This window comes from Lagopus muta, chromosome 2 (assembly GCF_023343835.1).
Source record: "Lagopus muta isolate bLagMut1 chromosome 2, bLagMut1 primary, whole genome shotgun sequence".
Taxonomy (NCBI): domain Eukaryota; kingdom Metazoa; phylum Chordata; class Aves; order Galliformes; family Phasianidae; genus Lagopus; species Lagopus muta.
The window spans coordinates 59,380,851-59,408,601 of record NC_064434.1 but is presented as its reverse complement, the minus strand read 5'-3'; the positions used below and the strand labels follow the sequence as shown (position 1 = coordinate 59,408,601).

General features: G+C 45.9%; 2 protein-coding genes across 2 annotated transcripts in view; both read left to right on the top strand.

Annotated features, from left to right (window-relative positions):
• Window positions 1–265: 265 nt before the first annotated feature.
• The window catches only part of ARID1B (AT-rich interaction domain 1B), a 318,747-nt gene continuing 291,261 nt past the window's right edge, over window positions 266–27,751 (top strand). The window contains 2 exon segments of the mRNA XM_048935631.1: window positions 266–1,435; window positions 1,437–1,806. Coding sequence (XP_048791588.1) covers window positions 285–1,435; window positions 1,437–1,806 — 1,521 coding nt within the window. The 5' untranslated portion in view covers window positions 266–284.
• The window catches only part of ZDHHC14 (zinc finger DHHC-type palmitoyltransferase 14), a 515,017-nt gene continuing 495,449 nt past the window's right edge, over window positions 8,184–27,751 (top strand). Inside the window, exon 1 of the mRNA XM_048935637.1 lies at window positions 8,184–8,187. The gene's annotated coding sequence lies outside the window, so the exon portion shown is untranslated. The remainder of the gene's footprint in view (window positions 8,188–27,751) is intronic.

Sequence of the window (27,751 nt, the reverse complement as noted above, 5' to 3'; positions counted from 1 at the left end):
CCGCTCGTCTCCCCCCTCCCCCCGGCTCTCCCCCCTCTCTGAGCGCGGGGGCCGAACTCCGTCTGTTTTTTTGCCCGATTTTTGGTCTTTTCGGTCCCAACGCCAGTCCCTCCAACCTCGCGATGTGGCGGTGATCATGGCCGCGCAAGTGGCGGCGGCTCCGGCGGGGGCGAACAACAACCAGGGCAAGGCGCCGGGCCCGCCGGAGCGCGGCCCGGGGGGGGGGGCCCTCCGCCGAGCAGCAGCACCCCGCGCCGGCCCGGCGGCAGCACGGCGAGCCGGCCATGGCCCACCGCGCCGCTCCCAACGGCGGCAGCACGGCCGGCGGCCCCTCCTCGGAGCCGGCGCTGAAGGAGGCCGGCGGCGGCTCCGCGGCGCGCTCCTCGTCGTCCTCGCCGCCTTCCTCCTCCTCCTCCTCCTCCTCCTCCTCCTCCTCCACCCCGAGCTCGGCCATGGAGACGGGGCTGCTCCCCAACCACAAGCTGAAGAGCGTCGGAGGCGATCGCCCCGCCGCGCCGCCCCACCACCACCGTGCCCACCACCCGCACCACCATGCCCACCACCACCATGCCCACCGCCCGCACCACCGCCACCACGCTCCGCCGCAGCCGCTGAACCCCTTCCCGCCGCCGCCGCCGCAGCAGCCGCCGCCTCAGCACCATCCCGCGCAGAATAGCAGCGGCAGCCTCGGCGGCGGCGGCGGCGGCAACAACAACGGCGGCGGCGGTGGCGGCGCTGCGCAGCCCGGCGCAGACATGGAGCAGCAGCAACATGGAGGAAAAGACGGCGTCCTGGGCGCTCCGGCCGAGCCGCCGCAGCAGCCGCCGCAGCAGATGCTGAATAAAGGCGCCGACGAGGAGGAGATGCCCGGCAAAATGGGCGAGCCCATCGGCGGCCGCTACGAGCACCCCGGCTTGGGACCCCTGGGCGGACAGCAGCAGCCCCAGCAGCCGCCCCCGAGCGCCGGGAGCGGCGGCGGCCTCGGCGGCGGCGGCGGCGGGGGAGGCGGTGGCGGCGGCCCCTCCGCGGTGGGTGTCTCGGAGTTCAACAGCTATTATGGCAACGCTGCCCCTGCCGCTGCCAGCAGCGCTACGGCGAGCCGCGCCGGGCCTTGCTTTGATCAACATGGCGGACAACAAAGCCCCGGGATGGGGATAATGCACCCCGCGGCGGCCCCCAACAGCATGGACCCCCTGCAGAACTCGCACGAAGGGTACCCCAACAGCCAGTACAACCACTACCCGCCCTACGGCCGCGGGCCCGGCGGCGGCGGCGGCGGCGCGGGCGGCGGCGGCGCGGGAGCCGTGGCGGCGGCGGCGGCGGGAGCCGTGGCGGGCGGCGGCGGCGGCTACGGGGGCTCGGCGGCGGGCTACGGGGTACTGGGCTCGCCCCGGCAGCCGGGCGGCGGCATGATGATGGGCCCCGGCGGCGGGGGCCGGCCTCGGCAAGGCTGCCTCCGGCGCGGCGGCGGCGGCCGGCGGCTTCGCGCGGTTCTCGGGGCAGAACCAGCACCCGTCCGGGGCCACCCCGACCCTCAACCAGCTGCTCACGTCGCCCAGCCCCATGATGCGGAGCTACGGCGGCGGATACCCCGACTACGGCGGCCCCGGCGCCCCGCCGCAGCCCCAGCCCCAGCCCCAGGCGGCGCCGGCCGCTCCGGGCAGCCAGCAGGCAGCGGGCATGGGCATGGGCAAGGACATGGGCGCGCAGTACGGGGCGGCCAGCCCGGCCTGGGCAGCGGCGCAACAAAGGAACCATCCGGCGATGAGCCCCGGCAGCACCGCGCAGCCCATCGGCAGGACGCAGGTAAGCCCCGCGGCGCCCGCTTCGGGGCCCGCGCACCGCTCGAGGGTCCCCACGCCGCTTTTTGCTTTCTTTATTTTTATTTGGATTTTATTTCTCCCCTCTCTCCTCCCCCCCACCCCCCTCCCCGCGGGTCGCTCCCGCTGCTCGCTGCCCCCCTCCCGGCACCCGCCGTGCTGCGGGAACGGGCTCCAGCCGGGCCTCACCGCGCCGCGAGGCTCTGTGGCCGCGTTGCTCCTCGGAGCGGCGGCGGAGGGCCCGGCAGGAGCGGCCCGGCCGAGCGGGCGCCGCGCGGCCGCGTTGTGAGGGGTCAGTGCGTTCCCTTGGGGCTTTCCGTTGCGCTTCTCTCTCTCTTTGTAACAGCCCGGGGTTTATTTTTATTTCCGAACAGAGCGAGTTGTCCGCAAATTAGTTTGTCATTAATGCGGAGTTACCGCAGTGCACACCGCTCAGCGCAGCTCGGGTGTGTGTGTGTGCTGGTTTTTTTTCCCCCCTTTTTTTTTTCCTTTTTTTTTTTTTTTTTTTTTTTTTTTTTTTTTCCTCTCTCTCTCTGTGGGAAGAGCGCGTGTGTGCGCGCCGCTGTGCGCCTGACTCACGGCGCTGCCCCGGCCCCAGCGCCGCGCTTCGCCCCTCGCACCCTCAGGGCGCTGGGCCCGTCCCGGCGGGTCGGGGCCTGGGGGGGGGCGTTAAGGCGCGGGGCGCTGCTGAGAGCCGCCCCTCCGCCCTCGTTCCGGTGGGGAACCGCCGAGCGTCGCCGCCGGGGCCGAAGCTCGTTGGCGAGGAGCGGCTCCGCTTCTCCTCCGCAAGGTTTGGAATTTGAATTGTGGAGGTAAACGGGCTGCAACAGTCTCCAGACAGCTGCCTCCGAGTTGACATCTAATCTGCCATCTGATTGGCTCCCCGCTCGCCATTGGGCACTTCGCGCCGCTGATGTAAATAGCAGCGCCGAGCAGCGATGCCGGCACCCACGGCCCCGCCGCCACGGAGCGGCCGCGCGGGCGGGGTGGGGGGGTGCGGCTGCGCGGGAGCGAGCGAGGAGGGGGGGAAACTGCGCCGCGCGGGACCGGGGGCGTGGAGGGCCCTCCCGCCCTCCGTCGTCCTTCCCGTTGCCGGCCTTACGTGGGTTTCGGTGGTCTTTGGGCTCCGCGCTAACGGGACGTGCTGGGGAGGCGGCCCCTGAGAGCCGCTTTCGAGTTGCGCGCGTGGAAGCTTTGTGCTCCTGAAGCGCTTCGCAGCGCTGCGGGTGTTATGCAAGGGGTGAGGGCTGTGCGAAAACAGAATACGTACTTTGTTTTTATACGTCTAGGTGGGTATTAAAACCCTACCGTAAACTTGACGCCGTCGGTGTGGGCTCTTGCCCGGCTCAGGCTCCCGTTGCACCCCTCGCTGTGCGCAGCGGTGCCGTGAGGGGACGGCGGGCGCCGTACAAAGGAGCGAGCGGCGCCGTGCCTCCGCGCGGCATGAGCGGGGCCGGAGTGCTGCGGGAACGGCAGGAGGAGCCCCTCGTGCTGCTCCGCTGGGAGGCCACGCTCCAGTTCCCTACAGGACGGCGAATGGTGTTAGGTGGAGCAGTGCGCTAGGACGTCGTGGCTTGCTTTTCCCTTCAGAGAGACCTTGCAGTTAAAAGAGCTGTTAAATCCGGTAATAGCTTTTAGCAGAGAGCACCGGCGAGAGCGAACGCGGGCGTACATGTTTGGGCGCTCCGACGGCGGGGCGTGCCCGTACAGGGCGTTCTTCAAGCAACAGAACACGGAGAAAAGACGGGGTGATACTGTGGGAGAGGCGTGGAGCATAAAAAATAGTAGCAGAAGCCCGGACTGCGTCTGCCTGCTGCCTCCTGAGCGCTCTTTTCTGTCTGCAGGTCTCATTCCACCTCCTTTTATTTTTTCCGCAGAAATGAGATGCCTTTTGAAGCGTCGATTCTTACCTGATTTTTGCACTGATAAAAGGGTCCCTGGGAGCCACAGGGGAATGAGGCTCCTTGTGCATACTCTTTTGTAATTTGTGTAAGGACACCGCGTTGTTTGCTTGCTTTTAAACACAGGCAGTTTGGAATCCATGGCTTTTAAAGCTGGGAAAATCGTGATCTGAGAGGCACAGCGCATGGTTCTTCAGAGTGCTATTTCTTATGGCACGAATTGTTAAAAGTATTTTATTTTTATTGGCATGAGAGTAAATTCATTATGTCCTCAGTATGACCCTTAGAAATACTTCCTTATATTTATGGGTTTATGTCCCCTTTCACAGATTTTTTTTTTCCCCTAGTACCGTAGGAAATAAGATGCAGCTCACAAAGAGCTGCCTGCCAAGGATGCTATTCTTTAATCTTTCTATTTTTATTTTTTTTCTCAAAATAATAGTAATAAAGGCAGCTTGTCAGTTCTTCGTACTGAGATTTTTTTCCATCTAAGCATTCCAGTTGAAATAAGAATTTTTCTTAGCTTTTAGATGAATATTTTTAACATAGAAAATGGGTTGTATCAAATATTAAAAAAAAAAAAGAAGAAAATACTTGTCGTTAGCTTACAGAACACAGTTATTTCTGTCGTTACCTTTTACTGTTAATTCCCAAGCGTCCATCTCCAGGTGCACTTGATCAGTAGACAGAGAAATGGAGGCTTTTTAAAAGAGCAGAAGGTAAGATCCAGTCCAGCAGTTGAACATGAGGCTTCTCTTATTTTTTAATAGTCACCTGTGCGTAAGCTGTGTGCATGTACTCATGCATTAGAAAACACTCAGTTGTCATGTGTCTTTGCAAAGCAGGCGGTGATTGGCCCCCACACCTATAGGAACTGCTGTGCCTTGAGCAGAGAGCTGGGCTGCCAGGGGCACCTAGCACCGAGATGCTCATGCAGGGGGTTCCTGCCTCAGTGAGCAGCTTGGTGGCTGTGGAGCCCCATTCTGCACTGAGTTCTGTGTTTGTACAGCCTATTAAATTATTTAAGGAAATTTTGCTTCAGTTTCATTTAATCTCCATACCCAATAGTGAGAGAAAATGTCAGCTGGAAGAAGAGGCCTCCTGTTTCTGAAGAAACGCATGCTTCCAAAGCAGATTGTTGCTGCTGCGTGCTGCAGCTGTGGAGGGGTTTTGTGGTGCCAGCACAAAGCCTGGTGACCCCGCTATTTGGGTGGCTAGTGGACTAGTCAGCAGTGCACAAATAGTACCATCCTGAGGCTCCTGTCATTCTCCTGCTCCGATGTGTGCTGCAGCAGCTGAGCTCATCGGGCTGTCTGTGCCGTATGTACCTCTTCTCCTTTGTGCATGTGTGTGGTGTTCACGCACACCTCCGCTCACACAGAACGTGGGTCTCTCTGGGAATGCCTGCGGGGCATGGGATGCTGACCGGTGTTGGAGAAAATCTGCCGAGCTGCTCTGAGTTGGTGTGCACATGGCTCAGCCGTCTGTTTTGCAACAGGGAAACTGAGTATGCCCCATCATTCTGTAGCTCTCTTTGTGCCAAACTGGCGGCCTGTGCTGGGAGCTCTGGTTAAGGGCTGTGGAGCCCCGACCTGTGTGTATCTGAAGGCCGTTAGCAGCTGTTGGTGTGGCAAATAGATTCTTGATGTCTCGGTGGGAGAATAAAATTTTTTTTTCCTGTGTGTTTTTGAATAAACAGCTTACTACTCACATAGCCTCCATTTAGAAGCAAATAGTTTTCTCAGTCAGTAGCATATATATATATATACATATATATAACGACTGTGTTTGACATGTTGCGGTTTGGTGCTCAGTCCTGGGTTTCTGTAGTAGCACTTGTGCCTACATGTCAAACAGCAGGACCCTGTCTGAAAGGTACGGTGAGGGAAGGGAGATGCAGGCTTGCCTGCTGTCCTGCCAGCTCTGCCATGGAACAGTTCTGCCACCAAGTTGTCGGCAAAAGGCTTTTGGCATTCTGATCCAAATCCACAGGGAGAAAAACTAACTTGCTTGATCTGCTGCTATCTCTTTCAGTTGCACATATAAAATTTTCAAAATTACTCAGCATGCTCTATTAGGTGATTGTGTTTCATTCTGAAATACTGTCTTACCTAAAACTAGATGAAATTCATGCAATGAAAACAAGTTACAGCTGCTGTTAGATCTTTTTCTTTCTTACATTTGTGCCTCAAACATTTTATCATAGGTATTTGAGATTCCCATTGCCTGTGTGAGGATGGCAGTCGTTTATTTATCGTTGTGTCCTTAGGATTGTACCTGTGTCCTAGCAAGTTACATTTCATTACTTCTTCAAAACGTGCCATTTATCAGGAGGCTTGGAGGATTCTCTGTGGATATGTAAAGCAATGTTGCCACACTCGCTGTGCATGCATGCTCAAGGCTTTACAATCTCAGCAGCATGTGTTTGTGGTAGGCTTGCTTGCTGGAATGTATTTTAGAATTGTGATTATTAAGGTACTTGGGAAAAAAAACCTTTTTTTTTCTTTCAATTTTGGGGCTATTTACACAGTGCTAAATACATGTTTTGGTAGGATTGAATGAGGACTTTAATTAAACTTAAATTAGAAGTATACCTTAGTGGTTTTCGAATTTGTTTTGAAAACCAGTTGTAGAGAAGTGGTATCGAGCAGCAATTGTTTTTATATTGCAGAGAGAGGCAAATACATTTAATACATGAAAATCTTGTGGAGACAATCATATCCGGATAAAAATTATTTTACAGAAGCCTCACCTGTAAGTGTAAATGTTTTTCTGTAGAACTGGAAAGTTTCTGTCCATCAGATTTGTATTTTGGTGTTCTGATTGTAAGGTTACCCTCTGAATTCCTGTAATGTGTTCCTGCTGCCTAATGGTGCACATCTTCATTCAGCATTACATGGCAGGGCTGGCACAGTGCTGCGATGCAGGAGGTGCAGGTGGGCTGGGGGTTGATTTCCTTTTCCCTCCAGTTCTGAAGCTGTGACCCAGTGGGAGCAGGTTGGCTCCAAAAGATCCCACCTGCCTGAGATGGTGTTCCCCTGTTGCCAGTTCCTCAGGAACTGGGTTGTGTCGGGATACTTATGCAGTGCTGGACACAGGAGACCGCTGGTGCTTACAGAACTCGGCTGACTTTGGTTCCTCAGTAACAGCAGAGATCTCGCCTGACCCACTGAGCATGGCAGCACAGCACGGTGCTCCATGTGCAGGGCGGGACATGGGGCCTTGCAAGATGTGCTTTCAGGTGGGCGGACGCACCTTGGTGCAGCTGCAGGCTGGGGTAAACAGGGCTTTGGCGCTGTGAGCGTTAGCTTTGAGTACATGCAGTCTTGCTGCAGTCGCGTTCTGTTCTGGGGGGATGTCAGCATTACAGGCATTCATGTAGTTTCTTTGTACAGATGGCTGAAAAGGCTGAGTGCAGCTGAGGATTGGCCTGTAGTGTCAGTGCAGGCTCCCCTGCAACCAGGCACTGGCACCTGAAATACTGGCATTCCTTGTGTTCAGAAGAACCCTACAGCAGCGCAGTGTCATCTCTGTAAAGCCACTGGATTTCTCACAGAATTAATCTCTAAGCAAAAGGGGGTTGAACACGTGCTGGGTGTGGGGTAGGTTCTGCAGAGAGTGGCTCCGATGAGCGATGAGAGCAGTATGAGAACGCCCTGTGCATGGGGTTTCCCCTGCCATCAGGGCTGCCTGCTTTACTCACAGGCAGTCTGCCGTCCTTAAAGGGAGCAGTCCCTGGTCAGAGTGTTTGGGATGTGATGAATGCACAGCACAAGAACGTGATGAGCAACTTCTCAAAGCAAAGCTGCACTTTATCAGAGGTGCTACTAATCTTCTGACTGGGAAATTACGAGAAGGTGTCCTCCTGTGCTGTGTTGCGTGTATGGCCTTTTTAAAGAGAAATTCTGCTGACTGTGCCTGTGGAAAAAGCTCAAAGGGACCTTGTGTTTTCAACCCTGTCATGTAGGGGACAACACCGAGTGTCTGCTAGTCCCCCTCCAGTTCTGATCTTTCAGAAGAGGCAGGGTTTTTGTTCATAGATGAGTTTCTTTGTCTTACCTAAGGATTGTTTTTCACCTGTGAATTGTCCTTACTGTGATGATAGAGTACCTTTTAGCTTCATCTGGAGGGCCCCTGCAACTATTTGGAAAATAGTGTAGTAAAGGATCATTATCCTGATGCTGGTATCAAAACGTTTCATTTATGTGTTTATTAAAACAGATACGGAATCTGTGTTCAGCAAATGTGGTTTGGAAGAGTATTGATACACGGTGCTCCTAGTCTGGTGGAAATATTTGTTCTCTGACAGCTACTGTGCCACATCGTGGGGCCGCAGTTTCTGAATGGCAGCAGCCCATCTGGGGGTGTGCAGTGGAGCTGGATGGCTCTGCAGGGCATGCAAGATGCTGCTTTCAGTACGGAGCTATCAGGGTTTGATCTACTTTCATATTGCTTCTTGCATTTGAGTCATGGTGGGTTTGGTAGCCGTGTCAAAGGGGTGGAGCATGCATAGAGGTGTGTAATCTATTCCTGTCCTTTTTGCAATTTCGAGAGCTATCAGTCAGTTGTCTTTTGCACCTGGACTTGCAGAACTGCCCAATGGTGCTCTGCCTTTAAGAGCTCGATGTTGCCTTGGGCACGTGCCTGCCTTGGGGCCTCCTCAGGCTCAGAGGCACTGCGTGTGGGTTGGTGATGTTGTGGCTGTGTGAGACACTGCTGTAAGCCACAGCCCCTCTGAGCCCATTGCTCTCCCTGCCATCCCAGCGGCCCTCTCTCTGACCTGTGGAGCCACTGTTGAGCTGGGGGGAAGAAATCTCTCGTTTTTTTTCTGCCCTTTTTTTTTTTTTTTTTTTTTTTTTCTTTTTAAATAGATCAGATAGCTGTGGGATTTTTGTTTGTTACTTGTATCCTTCAGAGTGTTTGCTTAGAGGGGGGGAAAAAAAAGCAAACCAACAACAGCAAGAAAACAAACCTGGGGAAAACTCTCAATGTAAAACTACAGATAGGGTCTTGTAAACTACTGCTCCAAACTGTTACACAAAGAATTTTTTCCTTGAGAACTTTGTTTGGAATTTATTTTAGTTATCTGCTTACTCAGAAGCCATTCTGTGGCAGGTTATTGTTGAATGACATTGGGTTTTTTTTTTGCCTGCGTTAGTTACAAAACCGTGTTGCTTATGCAAGGTTGTTGTATAGGGTTACTTGCCTGTTGAAGGCCATGTGGCCCAGTTGCACTGCTGCACTTGGGCTTAGGGCACTGAGGGCACCCTTGGCTGCCAGCACAGCCCTTTCATTTTGGGGTGCTGGCTCTGCCCTGGGTAATGTTTGCCTTCCGTAATAGCTAGGAGTCAGTGTGCTGAAATGATCAGTGCCACGTGGGATAGCGAAGTGCCCGAATGCTGCATGTGGGGCTGTGGGTGTCCCACTGCCTTCCCACTGTCTGGTTGGATCTGGGCAGCGCTTGGATGCGCCTGCTGGTGGGCGGGCACTGAGGCATCAGCTCTGAGCATCTCCTTGGGGAGCAAACGGACAGGATTCATGGTTCTTACGTTTTATTCTTTTAAAGTTAAAAATGAAGATTGGGAGGTTTGTTTTGACAGCCTGAAAGGCACAGGCTGCTTTATTTGCAGCCTTTGATTTAGACAGAATTTAAATTCTGTATTTATTTATTTCTTCTGTGTAGCAATTTGTGTTGTGAATATCTTGGACATTCTGTTTATGTGAAATACTGATGTTGATACCTTGCTTTCAGGTATCATTTACGGGAAAATAACTACCTTTGCGATATGTATATAAATTCACCATGCCGCAGTTACTTGAAATTTCTCTGTCAAGAAGAAGGAGCTGCTCCCGCGTTGGGACTCTTGCAGGTGGCGGCGGGCACCGCTGACCAGAAGGCGCACCCGGACAAACGCGGGGGGCGGGGCGGGGCGCGGCGCTCTGCAGCGGGCGGGGGTGGGGACGAGAGTCGGCGCGGCCGCTGCGGTTCCGCTCGGTCCGCGCCCTTCGCCCCGCGGGTTGCGCTGCTCCGCCGCAGGAGATGAGGCCGCTCTGAGAAGCCGGGTATAAACGCGATATTTGTAGCGTCTGTAAAAGTTTCCCACGTGCGGCAAACTAGTCCGTTTGTGTCGCGTCACATGATCAAAATATTCCACCCTTCCCCCCCTCCCCCCCGGCCGTTACCAGCAGCGTTCTATCGCTGCTCCACCATCGCGCTGCCGGGCGGCTCGCCAGGACGCGGGCACGGCTCCGAACCGCGCCGTTCCCCGGCCGCGCTGCGGGACAGCGCTGCGCCCAGGTGCCTGCGGCAGGTGCTGCGGGCCGGAGGCGCTGCCCGTTGTCTGCGAGGGGCGCCGCTTCCATGCTTGCACTGTGCTTCTGTTACGGTGTGTATATTTTCTGCAGTCAGGAGCCTATCGTGTATCACTTGCCGTCCCCCTCCCGGCGCAGAGGCAGTTTTCCTGCGAGGGAACCCTCAGAGCTGCTATTTCCGTGATAGCTCTGGAATTTTGACTTTCTGTGAAATGCTGTTTGTTGTTGTTGTTGAACATGTGGTATGCAAATACAGGGAAAGAGCAACTGCAAAGTATTTTGTTGTGGTTCTTTTAAGTATTAAAAACACATTTTGCTTTTCTAATAAACCCCATAACCAGACCTTTTAATGTTTTGATATAAATAGCAATTACACTAACTGAGATCCAACCACAAAGAGAAAGAAGACATTTAAAATCATTCAGAAGAAGAATTCCTGCCTTAATTGAGCTCTTCCTTTGATGAGGAGGGACTGATGGCACATCTGTAGCGAGCTCTCTGGTGTTTTGGAGCAGCGTCTCGCAAGTTCTCAACGTGTTGCTGTGCTCTCCAACATTTGAGTGGAAAAAAGCTATTCCACAGGTTAGGAAGGGCTCCGAGTGTGCTGCAGCCTGAGCTGTCAGGAGTTCTGTGTGCAAGGACCGCTGACAGACAGAGCTTCCTGAGGCCCTCTGCAAGGTTGAGGTTTAGATGCATGGGTTGGTTGGCTCATAGGTTGGGGATTGGGTTGTATGTGAGGGACTGCCTGCCCCATGGAAATCTTGCATTGGCCCCGTTCCTACGTTCAGTTCTTCAGAGCTCATTTCTCATAATGGAGGGGGGAAGGGCCACAGGAGGCTGTGGGCGGCAGCAGGGCCCTGGGTGCCTGTTCTTCCCTTTTGCTGAGGATGCCATGCTGCTTTATGTCAGCTGCACTATGGAATACAGTTGCTCAGGGCTTTTCCTGCTTTGTGTTCTGCAAGGAGAGTGAAGTGTGTTTGTCAAGTACTTTCTTCGATCTCATTTCGTTCCTTACCAAAGATTTCTTTTGTCCGAACGTTGTGATTGTTGTTGTTGTTCCTTTGTTTTGTTTGATACGCCTTTTAAAATGTAATGTTACCTTTGAATTCATCTTTCTCACTTTCTAACCCATTGGGGTGATGGAGAAGCCATCCCATTGGAAGTCTTCTCCCATTTTATAGTTGTGTGCTCACACTTCTTGCTCTCGCACATCTCAGTGGAGATGGCTTTTGAGCCATCCTGATACCCGTCGCCACCTGTGACTTGTGTTGCTTCTCTCTTCTCGAGGGGATCTCTCACAGAAGTTGTTAGGGGAAGGATGGCAGCAGGGAAGGTGTTGGCCAGCCAGTTCCCCATGTAGGCTGCTTTCCTTGCGGGTTATGTGGTGTTTGTGGAAAAAAAACAAACCCTAATAGGATTAGGAGGAATCAAACATCTGAAGGTTAGGGCGTAGAAAGAAGCAAGCTGCCAGTGATGTTTGCCTGTTATTCCCCCATGCCGTATTTTCTCAGGGGATGCAGCTCATTAAGATGGTGAATAAAGCTGCTCTTCTAGGAAGATACCTTAACAATTCAAATAGGAGCAGAGGCCAATTCCTCCTTGTGTGGTGATTTCTAAGTTCTGCTTTGCCCCTAAAGTACTGAGATATAAGTTCACAACACTTGTTTGTTAGAAAAATCTCAGGTTTGCCTGTGGTAGTTACTGGTCTTTTGACTTTGAAAAAGCTGAGCTTGACTCATCCTGTTTGCTCCTGCTCTATGCTCTTGCTTTGGTTTGACTTTTTTCTTTGCTTTGGGTCAATGCATTCTCTTGAAGTGATGGAGAAAGAAAGTAGATACTTCTCTTCTGTTTAAGACTACAGCTGGTCATGGCATCGTAACAGAAGATCTAAACAATTCAGATTTCAGGTGGTGTATTTCCTTTTTAGAAGTCCTTGAACTCACATGTTCTTGCTCTACTATAGCAAGTTGCCTCAGACAGGGTGCCAGGAGTAGGCAGAACTATAATTATTCTTGAAAATAGAAGAGTTATGTCTAACTTTTTCGATGGTGGGAGACAATATACTGTTTGTTTGTTTGTTTTATTTTTCCCCTCCAAGTCCACATCTGATCTAGAGCGTTCAGTGGCATGATTTGCCTGTCACTTTAGATTCATGCTTGGAAATAAGCAAGGAATTTTTCTTTTTAATAGAGTTCAATCTTTAGATACTTATCAGAAGATCCAGTGGATATTCCTCAAAAAGAAGGCTTTTTGTTCCTTTTGACTTTCAAGGATTAGGGGCTGAAAGTAAGAGCAAATAAGCAGATGAAAGACTGATGCACATAAGTGTATTGAACAAAGCAGGCATGTGCCTTTTGTGTGGATATCAAGCCAGAATTTTATTTTATTTTTTCTTTCCCCAAAGATGGTAATTGGAGAGAATGTATTGACTGTAGTGGCTGAATGAGCATTCAGAATCTTTGAAAAAGCCAGCTTCGAAGGTTGGGACTCATCTGACTGTATGTATTGCAGGCATTTATATCTGATCTTATTGTGAGGGCTTGCCTTGTCTTAGGTGCAGGGAAACAGTCATTTCTGGGTAAGAATTGTCTCATCTTAAAGCAGATGTGGCGTGCGGGTCTGATGAGTTGCACCTCTAATTTCCACCTTATCCCACTCACTGTAAAGAAAGTATTGAGCAGACAGGCTTAAGTGTTGGTGTTAAAGGGCAGGTGAAATTAATTCCTTCTGCTGTTTGTAGTGTTTTCAAATCATACAGGCAAGTGAACCCAGCTTTCTGTTTGGAGTTCTGGACTAACCTTTCTCATCATCGTCCTGGTAAAACTAATGTTTTAATAGTAATTTCTTGCTAAGCTTGTTAAGATACATTTCTTCTTGTTCTTCTTATAATACCTGGTCAGGGTTTTTACTGTTGCTTTTCTTATGTTATGTTACATTTTTTCATGTAAGAACTGTCAACGCTTCTTTTGAAGCGCATCTGTAGACAGGAGTCATACTGGCAGATTTGAAAACAGTAGAATGAATTTTCAGAGTAGTTGACCTGAACGCTTAGGGATGCTACTCCTGTGCACAGGTGCCAGCTTTGGAAAAAGGATCTTGTCAGGCAGGTGTTGCTTCATGATCCATTGCAAAGCTCTGTGTGGTTGCAACTAGACGGCTCCTTCTCTGCAGGCGCTGCCCACATTGGTGCTCCTGCTCTCCAGCCCTTCCAACAGAGCTCCATTTTTAAGAGATCTTTCTGATAAAGAGACAATTTATTTGTTTTAAACTTGAGTTTTTTGAGCTCTGTATACTCCGAAAAGTTGAATATTTTTCAAAAGAGGCTTTTACAGTTTGAAGTTCAACTGGTGGCACACTTTTTTTAGATGTACTTTCTTCTTTCCCCCATGAATGAGGGTAGGAGGAAGCATGGCCTCCTCAGGGTTGGCTGAAATGCTTTAACTTCTACAGCAAGGAAGGTGAGAATGGAATTGTCAAAAGAATGGGACTAAATTACTGAAACACTGACTGTTTAAAGTAGCTTCAGTGTGCTATAAAAGGCATGATTCTTAACAGTTAGATGTATAAACAGCACCACGTTCTCTCCTTGAACCTGATTTCTCACCACTCGCTTTATGTTATGGGAGCCTGAATCAGTATGGGAGAGATCACAGCCATTCTCAAAGTGTTAGTTTACGATGCCTCTGCCAGAAGAATAATCTGTCACCATATAGGATAGTAGAGAGAGAGGCACTTACAGGGAAGATTAATTGAAGTAATTCATCACTTTAAAATGAAGAAGGTTCATCACACAAAAATAAAAGCTAAGTATTTCATGTGCCTCTATTGGAATTTGATAACCATTTGTTTTGCTACGAAATCTATGTGAACTGGGCACCTAATGCTTGTCTGCAGAAGGAAATTTACCAGTACAACTACATGCTATAATTATATGCTATAATTATACCAGTATAACTCCCTACGGAGACCCTCTTACTCCAGAATAAGAGTTTTTGTGGTTTATCTCATTCTGCTTCCAAAGCACGTAGGCTTCAGTGGAGAAGGGTACTCTTACACCGGAGTAAGTTTCCACTCTGAGTTAGTTATATTGGTATAATTATGCATTTTCTTCCTTCAGTGTAGACAAGCCCCTAGTGTCTTTTCAGCTTTGAACTTTAGTTAAGAATTTCTTGGTCATGATAAGTGTCTAAGCATTTACTTAGTACATTTTTGTGATGGAGCTTGGGTTTTTAACCAATTACTTAGGCCAATTAACAGGTTCCTGGGTCGTGGATAACAATAGGATATAAAAAGGGATCAAAATTCATGTTCCTTGCTGCTTGGATATATCTGCAGTTTTTCCCCTTCTGTGGTTTTACAGGTACTTGGCGTACAGCACAACAGGTGGAGTTGTCTGTGGCTGAATAATGAGTTCTGCGTTGGACACTTTTTGTCTCCTGTTCCTCATTATTCCTTGAGCTCTGTTGTGCTGCGCCTCTAATTGCGTGCATCTCTGTGGATCTCTGAAAGTGGCTTCCTTGATGAAGTTGAAAAAAACGCTCCCAAAAATGTTAATTGTTTGGAGAATTAGTGACATTTACTGATCTTCACACAAGGCAGATAGGACCATAATTGATGTGCTAGGCACAAGCTGTGCAAGGACCCCTCAAACTGGATGCAGAGGGAAGGCAGGGTGTAGGTACTCTTCTGGATGTGATGCGCTCCAAGGAAGGGTGGAGATGTGCAGAAGGTGTCTGATAGGGTTGGTCTCTCTCTAGAAGCGGGTACCTAGAGCTGGGCATTGATGTGGATACCGCTTTGATGTTAGCTGTGTGCTCTGGCTCTCTTCTGCCAGTGTCATCATTACTGCCTAGAATACACCTCACTCATCTTCATCTGCACGCCTCCCTCAGAGTAGAATAATGAACTCTTCTTATTTAAGCAGTTTCTGCAAACAGCAACATCAGTGTTTTAGAAGTGTCTTTTTAATCTTTTTTACTTCTTATGAAATAACTAGTTTGAAAACATACTTTTTTTTCATCCCCTTAACTTTCTTTTATCAATATTTCTAGTATGCTGGTAGCGTTATAAATTCCATGTTGTCTCATTATGCCAGAAGTTGAAGTTTATGACTTCAGATGAAAAGCAAATTGCAGAAGCAGGAGAAGCCTTAAAATAAAGATGATGTAATAATCACCAAATCATAGAATAGCATGACTGGAAGGGACATCAAGAGGTCATTTAATCCATCCCTCCGCTCTGAGGCAGAATGAGGCAGACATAAACCGCTCATGACAGATGTTGCTGTATCCTGTTGTCATGTAGTAGTAAAACACTGATCAAAAAGGAATGCTGAAAATTATTTATACGTATGCTTTTACCCCCTCGAAGCTCAGTGTGAGATGAACTTGCCATAGAATTAGTGTGAGAGGATATGGAGATTCATGCAGGATTATTTTAAGTATACGAGTTGTTTTTCTGGTTTTTTGGAAACAATTCTTTCTGTCAGAATAGTCTAATTATGTTTGTGTCCTGTTGAATGTAATACCCATTTCTAAAAATAAGCAGCGCTCTGCTTTTCAGGTGTATTTCTTGCTGAAATTGCTCTTGTTCTGTGTTGGCTTTAACTGATGTCTCATCTTCTTGGGCACTAGGAGATTTACTTTAAAAATGCGTAACATTTTCTTTTCATATTTGACAGTACTTCTGGTGTATAATTAGTTTTGGTTTTCCTTCTTTATTCATTTTCTTGTGTGAAAGAGATGAGCAAAAAAACCCCAACAACTCAGGGTAGGAGTGTAATGGGAGAAGAGCAAGTGCTGGGCTTAGCTAGAATGCCAGGTTAGATATGAAGTGGATAATGTGGCTTTAAGAAACAATTTTTTTTTTCCTTGAAGAAAAAATAGAATGTACGTTTCAGGATTTTACACATGGTATCTGTATCCCTTTAATCCCAAATTGAAGTTTGCAAATGAGTGTCAGATGAATAATATCTTTCTAAATTGAACAATACGTAAAATTGGAATTGCAGATACCCTGTTGATAAAATGAGTCTTCGGGCTTGTTTGCTCTGTGTTTCCTTCCAGTTATATCGGCTGAGAAACATCTGTCTCTGCTGCTAAATGACCTGCTCTGACTAGGCCAAGTGGTTCTGACAGGATGAGCCATCTCCAGCCCTCATCAGCTGCAGGAGGAGATGGCTGTACGTTGCAGCCTTGGAGAAGGGAGAAAGATTAGATGTAAATGCACTCAAATTGCCGTTTCCCTCAGAAATTGCTTACTCAAACACACAGGAGAGATTCCCTGCACGTGTGCTGCCTCGGTGTTTTGAAAGCAGTCATTTCTTTATGTTTAATTTGGTTGTTGATTGCTAGCTTCATTTGGGATTTGGTAATTTTTAAGAAGCTGTGAATACATTATGTTGGGTTGTGGCCGAACGGGACTCGTTAGCTCTGGGTATCCTCTCTGGCAAGAAAAGGACTTTCTCTGAAGTGCCTGTAGGAAATCTGCATTGGTATTTTCACACTATGGCTGCTGTGGGCTCTCGTAAAGACTGGGAAATAAGAGATGGGCATAGAGGTGGACAGAAGCCAAGAGTTTTCAGGCAGACAAAATCTGTAAATAATGGTTTCTACTGTGGGACAGAGAAGGAAATCCTATCAATATGGCTTATTCAGATTTCCTTTTAAGGTGTTTTTTTTTAATGACAAATACTGGCAAACTGGATCAGCTGTTCTGTCTTTACACTTCTCAAAGCATATATGACTTGCATGTTGATTTCTCAAGTAATGTGGTGTGATAGTAAAAGTGGATTATGTTTTTGGAAAATACATCATTTTTGTACATACGTGAATTTTTTTGATTGTAGGTACACTAAAACCACATTTAATTTGGATCATCTGGGATGACTTACTGCAGAGTTGTTCATATCTGTGATGAGTTCCACTTCCCTGTTTCTACTCTTATCCATATGTATGTGCTGTATGTATGTGCTTCCTTGTGCTGAAGTGCTCTAAATGATTTCGTAGTCTGCTCGTGGTTATGAAGGAATCATCTGTCCCTTCTGGAGAGATGGCAGAAAGCACTGAGGACCTGCTGAGCAGCCTGTGAAGTCACCAGGGTTAAAGGAGAGTGGTCTCTTTTAAACCCAGCTCAGAATTTTTTCCAAAGTAAGCCATAGGGAACTTTGTGTTAATATGCAAATAAGTTTTTGGAGGTCTTTTCTGTACAGTTCTCTGGAAGTGCTTCTCAAGCCTCTGAGAATTTTTTTTAAGTTCAGAACCTGTGAGTTTTGGAGCTGGTAATCTTTTAAACCAGCAAAGCTTTATTTATTTTTTTTTCAAGTTATTTATTTTGCTTACAGAGTATGTTTCAACAAATACATCTACACTGATCTAGAGATCTGTATTGTTGGTTTTTGTTTTGTTTTGTTTTTTCTTCCCCTTGAGGAATTCAAAGTTTGAGTCTGTGAACAGAATGTCTGCATTTGCGACTTGCTGTGTGCATCTTGGTAAGGCTGCCGCATGGTGAGGTGCGCTCCTCTTTCTGTTCAGATTTACAGTGCTGCAGGCAGTTCTCCCACCACCACCTTTAAAGGGAAATTTATAACTCCTGTAATATCTGTCCTTTTAATTCTAAAATCCAGATGAAGCATAATCCCAGGAGTGCCGTTTCCCTGTTGCAGTGTAATCTTTTTCAGATGATACATGATTTACTCAGGAACAAATTAGCAGCTATGCATGCCTAAAGAAAGCAATTTAATAAACAAGATTTTTGTAAGACCTAATCAGAATTGTAAAATGATACTTGGGAATCAGTTACATTATACAAAAGAGCTGGTGTGAATTCATGGTTTCCAATCACATTGTTCTCTCAAGTAGTACAGAGGCTTTGACCTTCATTCTGCTGTTTCGTCTGATTTATTACTTAACTATTAAATGTTTTCAATCAATGATGAAAACTTCCGCTCATAACTGTGGTTTGTTCTGGTGATTGATTTTTTTTTTTTTTTTTTTTTTTTGTAAGCTACTGAAAAGAGCTATTTCCTTTTCTAATGATTTAAATCACCTGCTGCTGTTGAATGTGTTTGTTCTGCTTCTTCACAGAAAGTTAGTTCCGTGCTCCTGACAGTGCCTGTGTTGATGAGGACGATCATTATAAATGCAAAATAGTCCCAGGCAGAACTGAGCAGAATGGCATTGCTGCAGCTCCACAGTTAGGGTGCCGGGCCCCAGGCTTGCTGCCTCTCTCTGGCTGACCCTTGGACTGAGCTGCTGGCATGTTTCTGCCTAGGACGGGGATTTTGTGGCATTCCACCAGTGTGATACAGATCCATTGTGGCACAAAAGATATTTTAAAAAACAGAACCGGTTAGTTTCCAGATAATTATTAATGTTTTGTGCTATTTACAACAAGTTTTTCCAGTCTCTGCAGGAAGCAGTTTTAACATAGAAAATATGTTACAGGAGCAACAGTTTCTTGGCAGTTGGAGAAGTGACAGGGCTTCTGTTATAGATCCGAATTTGCCTTCTAATTATCCCCATCCTAAATATATCCTTCAAGAATTTTGTGTGTATTGGCTCTGGCTAGGGGCTTTCCCCTGATTTCTTACTTAATTAAAACAATTTCTTACATAATGGAGGAAAAAAAAAAAGCCTTGAAAAGAGGAAAAGCTGGTTTAATATTTAAGCTACCTGCTAAGAGGCTAGAAACAAGTGAATACATGAAGCCAATGCTTTACGCTTCTTTTTAACATCCCAGTCTATCAATGCAAGCTGGGCAGCTGATTTTTCTTTTTCTGATCTTCTCTTCCTGGTGTGTCAGAGGAATGTAACTCTCTGGTAACCATTTCTCAGTGGGGGCAGAACTTTCTGAACTTCCTCCAGCTGCAATCTTACCTTACTGTTGTGAACAAGCAGTGCAACTTACTGCTGTGTTTGCCTGATAGAGTTTTACTTTCTGTTATCCTGTGATGCCTCTTTATCTCAATATCCTTTCTATTTTGCAAATTTGATACTGTTTTTGTTTGTTCTTTTTTTTTTTTTCTTTCTGATTTCATTCATCATGTACTCAGAGACCTGCAAAAAGAGATGGGAATTGCATCATTCTGTTTGTATCAAAGCAACCTGCACTGTGTGCGTGGCAGGGCACTGCAGAGAACTGTGCCAGGTGATCTTTGCCAGCAGTCAGGGATAAGAGTAGGAGCTTGGGGGTGTGGGTTGTGTTTTCTGGAATATCCCCTAGATTCCAGTGTTATCTAGTCTGTCAGTTATCCTGGTGAAGTCCACTGCAAAAGCCAACAGTATGTACAATTCACTTTGGAAGAGCTGTCATTTGCTTTTTTCTAATACTGTAGTCTCAGAGCATGGCTTTCTTATATTTTACATTTGTTTCATTGAGGAATACTTGAAGCAGTCTAATACATATGGTTGAATCTGAGAAGTTGAGGAGCTTATTTTTGGAGTTATCTCAGAAATGGCTTTGTCTCTCAAAGGCATTAATAGCGTTCTAGCTGAAGCTTAAACTTTGTTTAATACAAGTAGAGACCTTTTTCCTTTTGGAGGTACTTTTCCGAAAGTCTGGAGCATGTTATTAGAGCCCATGGTGTGATTTCTCCTTTTAAAACCTTTCAGAGGTATTTTTCTCCCATAGCCTACCCATTCCTGACTCCTAAGCCTGTTTCTTGTTGACGATAACTGACATCAGCCTCCTCAAAATCTTAAAAATCTTCACATCTTGTTCCTTGTTCAGAGCGCATATAGTACTTGCTATAACGAGAGTGCAAACCCAGTCACAGAAAGGTGAAGTTGTGCCTGTGTTTGCATAGCAGGTCAGCTGCTGAGCCAGGAATAGCAGCCCAGTCTCATGACTCAGTGCCCCAGCCGCTGGCCCGTACGGCTGCCCTGCAGCAGCAGCCTTCTCCAGGAATGCGGCCCTATGGGCGAAGAGGCGGCTGTGGTGAGGGCAGGAGCTGTGCTTCCAGATCCTGCGGGGCTTCAGGCCTCCTGCATGAACTAAAATACTGAGGAAGGGAAAAAAAACAAACAATGAAACACTGTACTGGAGGCCCTAGATAAGAAGCTCTGTGAAGGTATGGTTTGTTTTGCTCCGTTCAGAAGCACAACAATATCTAGCTGAAAATAACTTTCCAGAAGGTTGTGGATGGGGAAGAAGTTCCATACGTTTCAAAGTCAAACTCTGTTCCATAAACAACCTTGGAATGGCATGTGATTAAATCTCGTGTATATTCAACAACAAACTCATTTTATGCAACCACTGATAAAATTGAATTAAATGGACGTGCTTCTAAGAAAAGAGGCTGAATAGCTGAGTGCTGCATTATTCAATGAATGGAAAACGAGGAGGCTGTCTGAAACTCATAGGAAATGGTTTTAACATTCTATCAGGCTAGAGAGCAATTCGGTGAAATCACTGTATTTGTTTTCTCCCCCCCCCCCCCCCCCCCCACCTCCCCGCCCTCAATTTTTAAATAGCAGTGCTCTTCATACTGTCAGAATTCTGTGTTGTGACACCCCTACTCAAAAGTTATGACAGCAGTGTAATGACAGCTACTGCCTCTTGAGAATCAATCAGGCAATTAATTTTGTAAATGAAATGCTGATTATACAAAGCTTCACATGAGAGGCCCAGTGATTAAAATCAATTTAACAAATTGTTTCAGGTGGGACTTGATTAATAATTTGCCATAAATGCTGAGGATATATGACCAGCATACCTTTTTTGTGTGTGTGCTAATGTAGAACTATATATAATGCTCAGAACAGAAAAAACAACCTGTGCCTATCTGCAGTAAGTACTTCTGCCTTCTGACCTGCTTGTTACGGGCTGCACATTTTTGGGAGTCCACTGTTTCCCCCAGTGTTGGTAATGTTACTTTCTCAGCTAGTGCTCACCCCAGCAATTAGATGCGTCTAACCTGTAATTATTATTATTATTTTTATTGAAAAGACCAAGTAACTGAGAAAGTCTATTCAAATCCATTTGAATATTTGTTAGGCATAGGAAGATTTTTCCTTAAAATCTGAAGTTGATGTGGATTTATTTTATTTTCTATTTTTTGTCACTTACTGGACTTTGCTTTTTCCCCTCCTACTTCAGGACATCTCTGCAGGGAGCCTTCCATTCGAGGCTGCTTGCTGTTCCTTGCCTGACAGACACTATTTTTAGTACATCCTTTTCTGTCCATCTAACCCTGTGTTTGTGTAAGAGCTGTACAAAGTAGGTAAGGGAATTTTTTTTTTTTTTTTTTTTTGAGTTCCAGATGGCAGCCGTGCACAGAGAGTGAAGGTGTTTACTTGTCTAGGAAGCTGAGAACCTCATTGCCAGACAAAATAGAAGTAACTGGTATTCTGGGTGGAGTTCTGCTTTTTTTTAACCTACAATTTTCTGGGTTTATGAATGGATTTCCTCTTCCCTGTTGAGCTGCAACATTGGCTGCTGAGGAGGCCTTAGGGCTGTGATGCCTTCTCTGATGAATCTAGCCTGAAAACTTCAAGATACCATTTCTCCTGGCTATCTGCCTTGCTTTCCTGCCAAGGGTTGCAATTTCAGTAGTAGGAATGTTAGAATGAGTAGTAGAAATGTTAGCAGTAGAAATGTTAGTACCCGTGTCTCACGCACAAAGCTGTGCCAAAGCTGTTGATTTGGTGCAAACCCACCCTGTGATGCTGATTTTCAATTCAGATGCTGGACTGTGAATGGAAGTGGCTAACACCTGGCTGTGATCTGGCAGCAGATGGGACAGGCAGTTGGAAGTGATGGCGTGTTGGGTGGTTGCAGATGGCTTCTCTGAAAGACATCTGTGAAGCCTCATAAGTTCTGCTGCAGTAGAAATTACCAATATGTTGTTATAGAGTGCTTTTACAGCAGGAAATGAGAACTTCTGCATGCCTAAAGGAAGGTGGTCTCCATTTAGGAACATTTCAGGGGATGGGATGGGGGTGGGGAGGTGGGAAAATAGTTCCCAAATCCTTCTGGAAGAAGTTTGGAATTGGGAAAGTAGGTTATAGAAGAGGATGAGGCTGTGGGTGTAGTGGGGAAGGACGATGCATCTTGAGTTGACCTGTATGTCAGCAGTTGGCAATGGCAAAAATGAGTTGAAGGGCAGCACTACTGAGTTGTATAACCATGTGAACTTGTCAGTGACATGGGATTGTTTTGGTCTTCAGGTGTGATAAATGTGTATAATGACTTTTTGATGTTGTCTTAACCTTTTTTTGCACTCATAGTGGCAACATGAAGAGATTACTTGTGCGTTGTTCATTAAAAACAGATTTATTTGCCTTGCTTTTGTTCTTTCAGTCGTCGTTTTAGGTTTATCTGTCCACAAAACAATAACCAGAGGATGGTTGTCTCTTTGACCTTTCAGTTTTTAAGCTAAAGGGAGCCAGGAGGAAAACTGGGTAGTAAGCATACATATGTCCTTCTTCCTGGTCACGCAGAGACGCTTGTGTGTATTAATTTTTTTGTGAAAGTTGTAGTGGAGAAGTAGCTGATTTTTGGTGGGGCACAGCTTTGGTTTTCTCCTTTACCTCTTTTTAATTATATACTTTCTGTTCTGAGTGGAAATTCTTTCTGTTGTCTCCTTGCATCTGAAATAATATGCAGCACCTTCGAGACAATGGCAAAATTTCTGTTAAATCTCCGCTAGTAAATGCTTCTTCATTCACTGGATTTTCCTTGTTCCTTGCTGTATTTGTGCAACTGACTTCTTCTGAAGTTTTTCTGAATCACAGGTAGTACGTTTCCTGTTTGAAAAAGAAACAGGAAGCGTATTTGCCAGTCACCTCTCAGATTTTAATGCTAACATAAGGAAGATTTTAATAGTGCGCATACATCTTGTTGTTTGCATCTTTTTTTAAAAATAGTTACTTGAAATATGTAGCAAGAGTTGTGTTTTGATACTCATGCTTTTGCTGTGTAAAAATGTTGGCTGAGGAGCCCTTGTACGTGTTCATACAAACGATGGCATTATCTAGGAATGGATTATCTTTTCCCCAGTTGCGACCTCATGCCAGCTGTGTCATTGTGTTATGGTGAATACTCGTGATTATCTCCAGTGATAAATTTGTAACTTGGTACCTGACCTGGAGCTGCGAGCTCCATGCCCATCTTTCTTGGAATGTTGGTAGCTGATTGTCAGCTGTCTTTATTAAGAGGTTTCAAAGCTTCAGTATTTAAAAAAAAAATAATAATAAAAAAAAAGCTTCTTTATTATTTATTTATTTTGTAACACAGAGACAGAAGCTTTGGCTGTAGATCAATGAATAAACAAAGAGTTATTGTATTCGGTAGCCCTAGGAGTTTGAGGGCAAGCTTATTTGAGAGTGTTGAGTTCACGTCAGACACAAATGAAGTAGCACTAGTTGTTGGGATGTGGTGTGGCTTATAGGTGCTTTATGTTGCCGCATGTGCTGCTGTCAGCCAAACTGGTGCTTCTTTCACTTATTTTATTTGTTTAAACAAAAAATAAAGCACACCTTCTTTCTGCAGAGTAGTTGTAGCTCGTGTGAATACTCTCGTCTTGCAGTGAATTGCTGTATCTTCTGAATATGACCTTTGTAATGTCTCCTGCTCTTCCCTGCCCTAAGACTTCACTGGCGGGGTTCTTTGTGACATCTTTAAATAATTAAGTTCTATTTTGGGACTGTGACCAATGTTGTTCATATTTGTAAATGTCTTTCAAATAAAAACTGTGGCATTCGAAGTGAAACACACAGTGGTGACTCAGTAGTATATTTAATGCTTAATGTAAAAGAAAGAGCCAATGTATCTTGATCAGCCAGCTGCTGAAGTTACTCTAGTATGCACTGTACTTTAGAGCTGAGATGAGATATCCGGGAAAACACTGGTTAAATGGCAAAGAGAACGGTAACTTTTTCTCTTACTGTAGAAGAGGTAAAACTGAATCCCCAGATACTTTGTGGAGAAGGAGATTTATTTGATATGTTTTGCCTAGGAGGTGAGTGGAAGTGGTGGTAATACTGAGTTTACAACTGTAGATACTAATTTTTCCACTTGTGCTTACAGCAGTGATGCAGAGTTGATGCTTTCCTTTGTGCAAAACACTGAAGGAAGGAACATGTAACAGAACAGGTTTGTTGGTTACTATCTGTAGGCAGTGTAAGCTTTTCTTTTTGTCTTAGTGGTGACACTGTCAATCCGAAGAGTAGGAATGAAACCTTGGCCCTGTTGAAATCATTAGCAAAGCTTCTTTTCAGTGTTTTAATGTGCTCACGAGGAGCACAATGGGCAAGGTCTTTTATGAAGCACTCTGTTTTCACAAAGCCTGGTAGTACGTGTGCAAATGAATCCGATAGTGATATAAGATAGGCACTGCAATAAAGAAGATACGAATTGTATTACTGCAGACCAAAGCAAAGAGCAAAACTGAGGTATTTTGAGGAACTACAGATCTGTGCAAAGTTTAAATGAAATGCAGCAAGTTGAAAAGGAGGTGCAGAGTCAGAATGAAAATGCCAAGTCTGCTCAGGCTTGTGTGGCAGAATATGGCAGTAGAAATTAGGGTGAGCAAACTAAATTGGCCACAAGTTAGTGTCAGGGAAAGAGATGGATACTGATAGTTGCAATGAAACTAAAATAATTATATTAAATGCTATATTTTAGTTTTATTTACTTATCAATTTTAAGTAAATGCGTAGATGGTGTGGAAAAAATAAACAACATCCATTCAGGATAATATAAGTCCACTGGGGTGTAGGAAAATTCACTGAATGTCAGCAGCAGTCGTTTTGAAAAGCATTTGTGTGCGGGTGTGGGGTGGTTGGTTGTTGATCCCTAGAACCTGCAGATTGACACTTTCATCGTGATTCTCTTGCCCTAAAGTTGTCTTTGAAAACTTTCAAAACTAATGCGAAAAAGAAAATATTCAAACTTAACAGATGTGAAAGGAACCTTCGTGTAGGAAGATGTAAGATGTATTTCTGAAATAAGAACTTCAACTTTTCAAAACATTGTGAGTGAGAAAAACTCCTTCTCTAAAGAAGAAACTTTAAAAGAATGCTGAAGCTGAAAACTGTGCACATGATAAAGTTAGAAAAAGTTATAATTAAATTTCTAACTCCACTGTACAGTACACTCGATACTCAGTGAGCACCGTTTCTTTTGTTAAGCGTATGGCTCCAGGTCTTTCTTACCATACGATGTTCTGAAGACAAAATCTGCTCTTTATTGAGAGAGTTTTGTATGGTATTGATCACTGTCATATTAAATTTTAAAATCACCTCTCTAGTGAAGATGTAATGATTTTATTTTTTTTCCCCGCTTTTGCAGTTAGGAAACTGAGGCATTACAGTAGGAAGTTTGAGTAGCTTGTCTGTGATCTGTCTGTGATGGCTGTAGGTCCAATTTTCTGCAATGCATAACTTCTCAAAAGGTCTCCAAATCATATCTCATCAAGTTCAAAAGTAGTTCAGTTGGTAAATAGGAAGCATTTCTACATGTAAAATCCTATGACTTCAAGTCAGGGAATGAGGGATGCCTTAAACTGATATATGTTGAAAACTCATTGTTTTAGTAAGTTTATTCAGCTTTAAGTAAAAACCATGGTAGATGGAGGGTAGGATGCTTCCTCCATGGGGACCAGCCAGCACAAAGGGTGACTTGTGTCTTCATTGGGTTACATGTTGCAGTTCTCTGATGCTAGAAGATTCCTGGGATTTTGCTTACACTTAGGTTTCATTTCAGGCTATGGTTTTTTGTGTGGTATTTCCAGTAGTGTGTTCCCCACCTGTGGGAGAGGCATCCCTGTCTATACCTGAGCGTGCTCAAGTGTACACAGTGCTGAGTTGGTCTTAGTATCTCCTTTATGACCGTTTGCCTCCTCATGCTTCTCAGGACAAGAAATCAAGATGGCTAAGATGGACCATCCTTCTCTTCCATGGCTTTGAATACTTAATACCAGAGTCTTACTTCTCCACCTAATGATGATCCAGAGGACTTTATTGTACTATTTCTTACCATTTCCCCGAGGCTATGAAGGGAACAAGCAGCATTAACACCACGGGCAGGTGTCTCTGGCTTGTCCTGCCCTTTGATTCTGGTGTATCACTGGCAGGGTCCAGTGTAAGCTCTGAGTATGCCCAGGTCCCTCTTCACCCGTGCCGTTGTTACTTGTGTCTGGTGATCACAGCATGGCATAGGTCACTTGTAGGCCCCAGTGACTGGAGCTCTTTCTCAGTCTTTATCTCACCAGAGGGAAGGAGAGTAGGGTCTCCAGGGTAGGACAGGGAGAAGTGAGAGCTAAAGGGAGACAGTGGGCTGGGGAGAGGAAAGGAGAGAAGAATGGAATGTCAGGGAAGGTCACTCCCAAACCACCTAATGAACAAGCAGAAAACCTCCACTGCTTGGAGGTCACTGGTTCCAGTGGATGAAGACTATTTAGCCTGTATTAATTTAACCTCCTGACCTTTTATTTCTCCTCCTCCTTCTACCTCTTCTGCCCCAGTTCTGTCTCCACTGCTTTTTTTAACCTGTTGTCCTTTCTTGGTCTGGTAAATTTCAGGCCACCTCTTTACACCTCATAACTCCTTTGATCCGGTCTCGCTGTGCTCTGCAGCTTGCACTCTCTGTTTCTCCTCCACTCCTAGGAAGCCATGAAGTTCAGGGATTCTTAGGGCTACATGTCTTGTATTTCTCTGAAATCCATTGTCACTCTGGCAAATTAAAATCCTCCACCCCAAAGCTTGGTATTCAAGCAGTATTTTTAAGTATTTTATGTAAGAACATAAATGATGTATTCTTCTGTGACCTCATTCTAAGACATAGCTGAACTGCTTCAGTTGAATTTTCCAGAGAATTTCAGCCTCAGGCATACATATGGCCTGGAAAATTTCAGCCTAAATGCTTGAAGTTTGGCAAGGTTTATATACACCTGAAAATAGTCTTCCTAATGGAAAGTATCAAACTGTTTTAGATGTAATTATCCACATTGTTTTGTAGTTCTATTTAAGTATTGGATGGGGAGCAGAAAATATTACGCTCAAAATTAATGAGAATTTGAGTAAATGTTGTTATAGGAAGTGAGACTGAGAAACAGTGCTCTGGATCAGAAGATGGTGCAATAAGCAGTGCTGTTAGGCTTCATGAGCATCTCATGAAGGAAACCCAAAACTTTCATTAAGCAAGGATTTATATTTGAGGAGAGGAATACAACAGGTGGTATGCAAGAATGAACATTAAAACACAGAAATAAACACAGAGAAAGTATCTTGGCCTGCAGAAAGGGAATTTAACTTGTCCCCTGTGAGCCTATAATAAGGCGTCTCTGGTTCATCTTCTGAGCCCTTACATGGGTCTGTTTTCAGTTAAGAGTGTGATGACAGTGCTTGATGGTCGAAGAAAAACTGAGTGTGTTGCTAGGGATCAGGTGGCCTAACGTGGTTTGGGAACCATCGATTTTTAAAAGTGTGAAATATAAATAGTAAATTACCCAGGGATGTTTAGTGGTGAAAAAAATAGAAACTTAAAATCCGGCCACGAAAAAAGCCAAATAATAAAGAGAAAATTGCTGAGTAATAGTTAGCCAAAATTAGAATTGAATGTGCAGTTTGCTGCGGTGGCAAAAAAAAAAAAAAAAAAGAGAGAGAAAAAAAAAAAAAGAAGGGAAAAAGGGCAGCCCACTGAGATGAATGGAGCTGTCATATGAGAATGAGGTTACGGTTTCCACCAACGCATTGACTGCATTTGGAAAACTGTGCT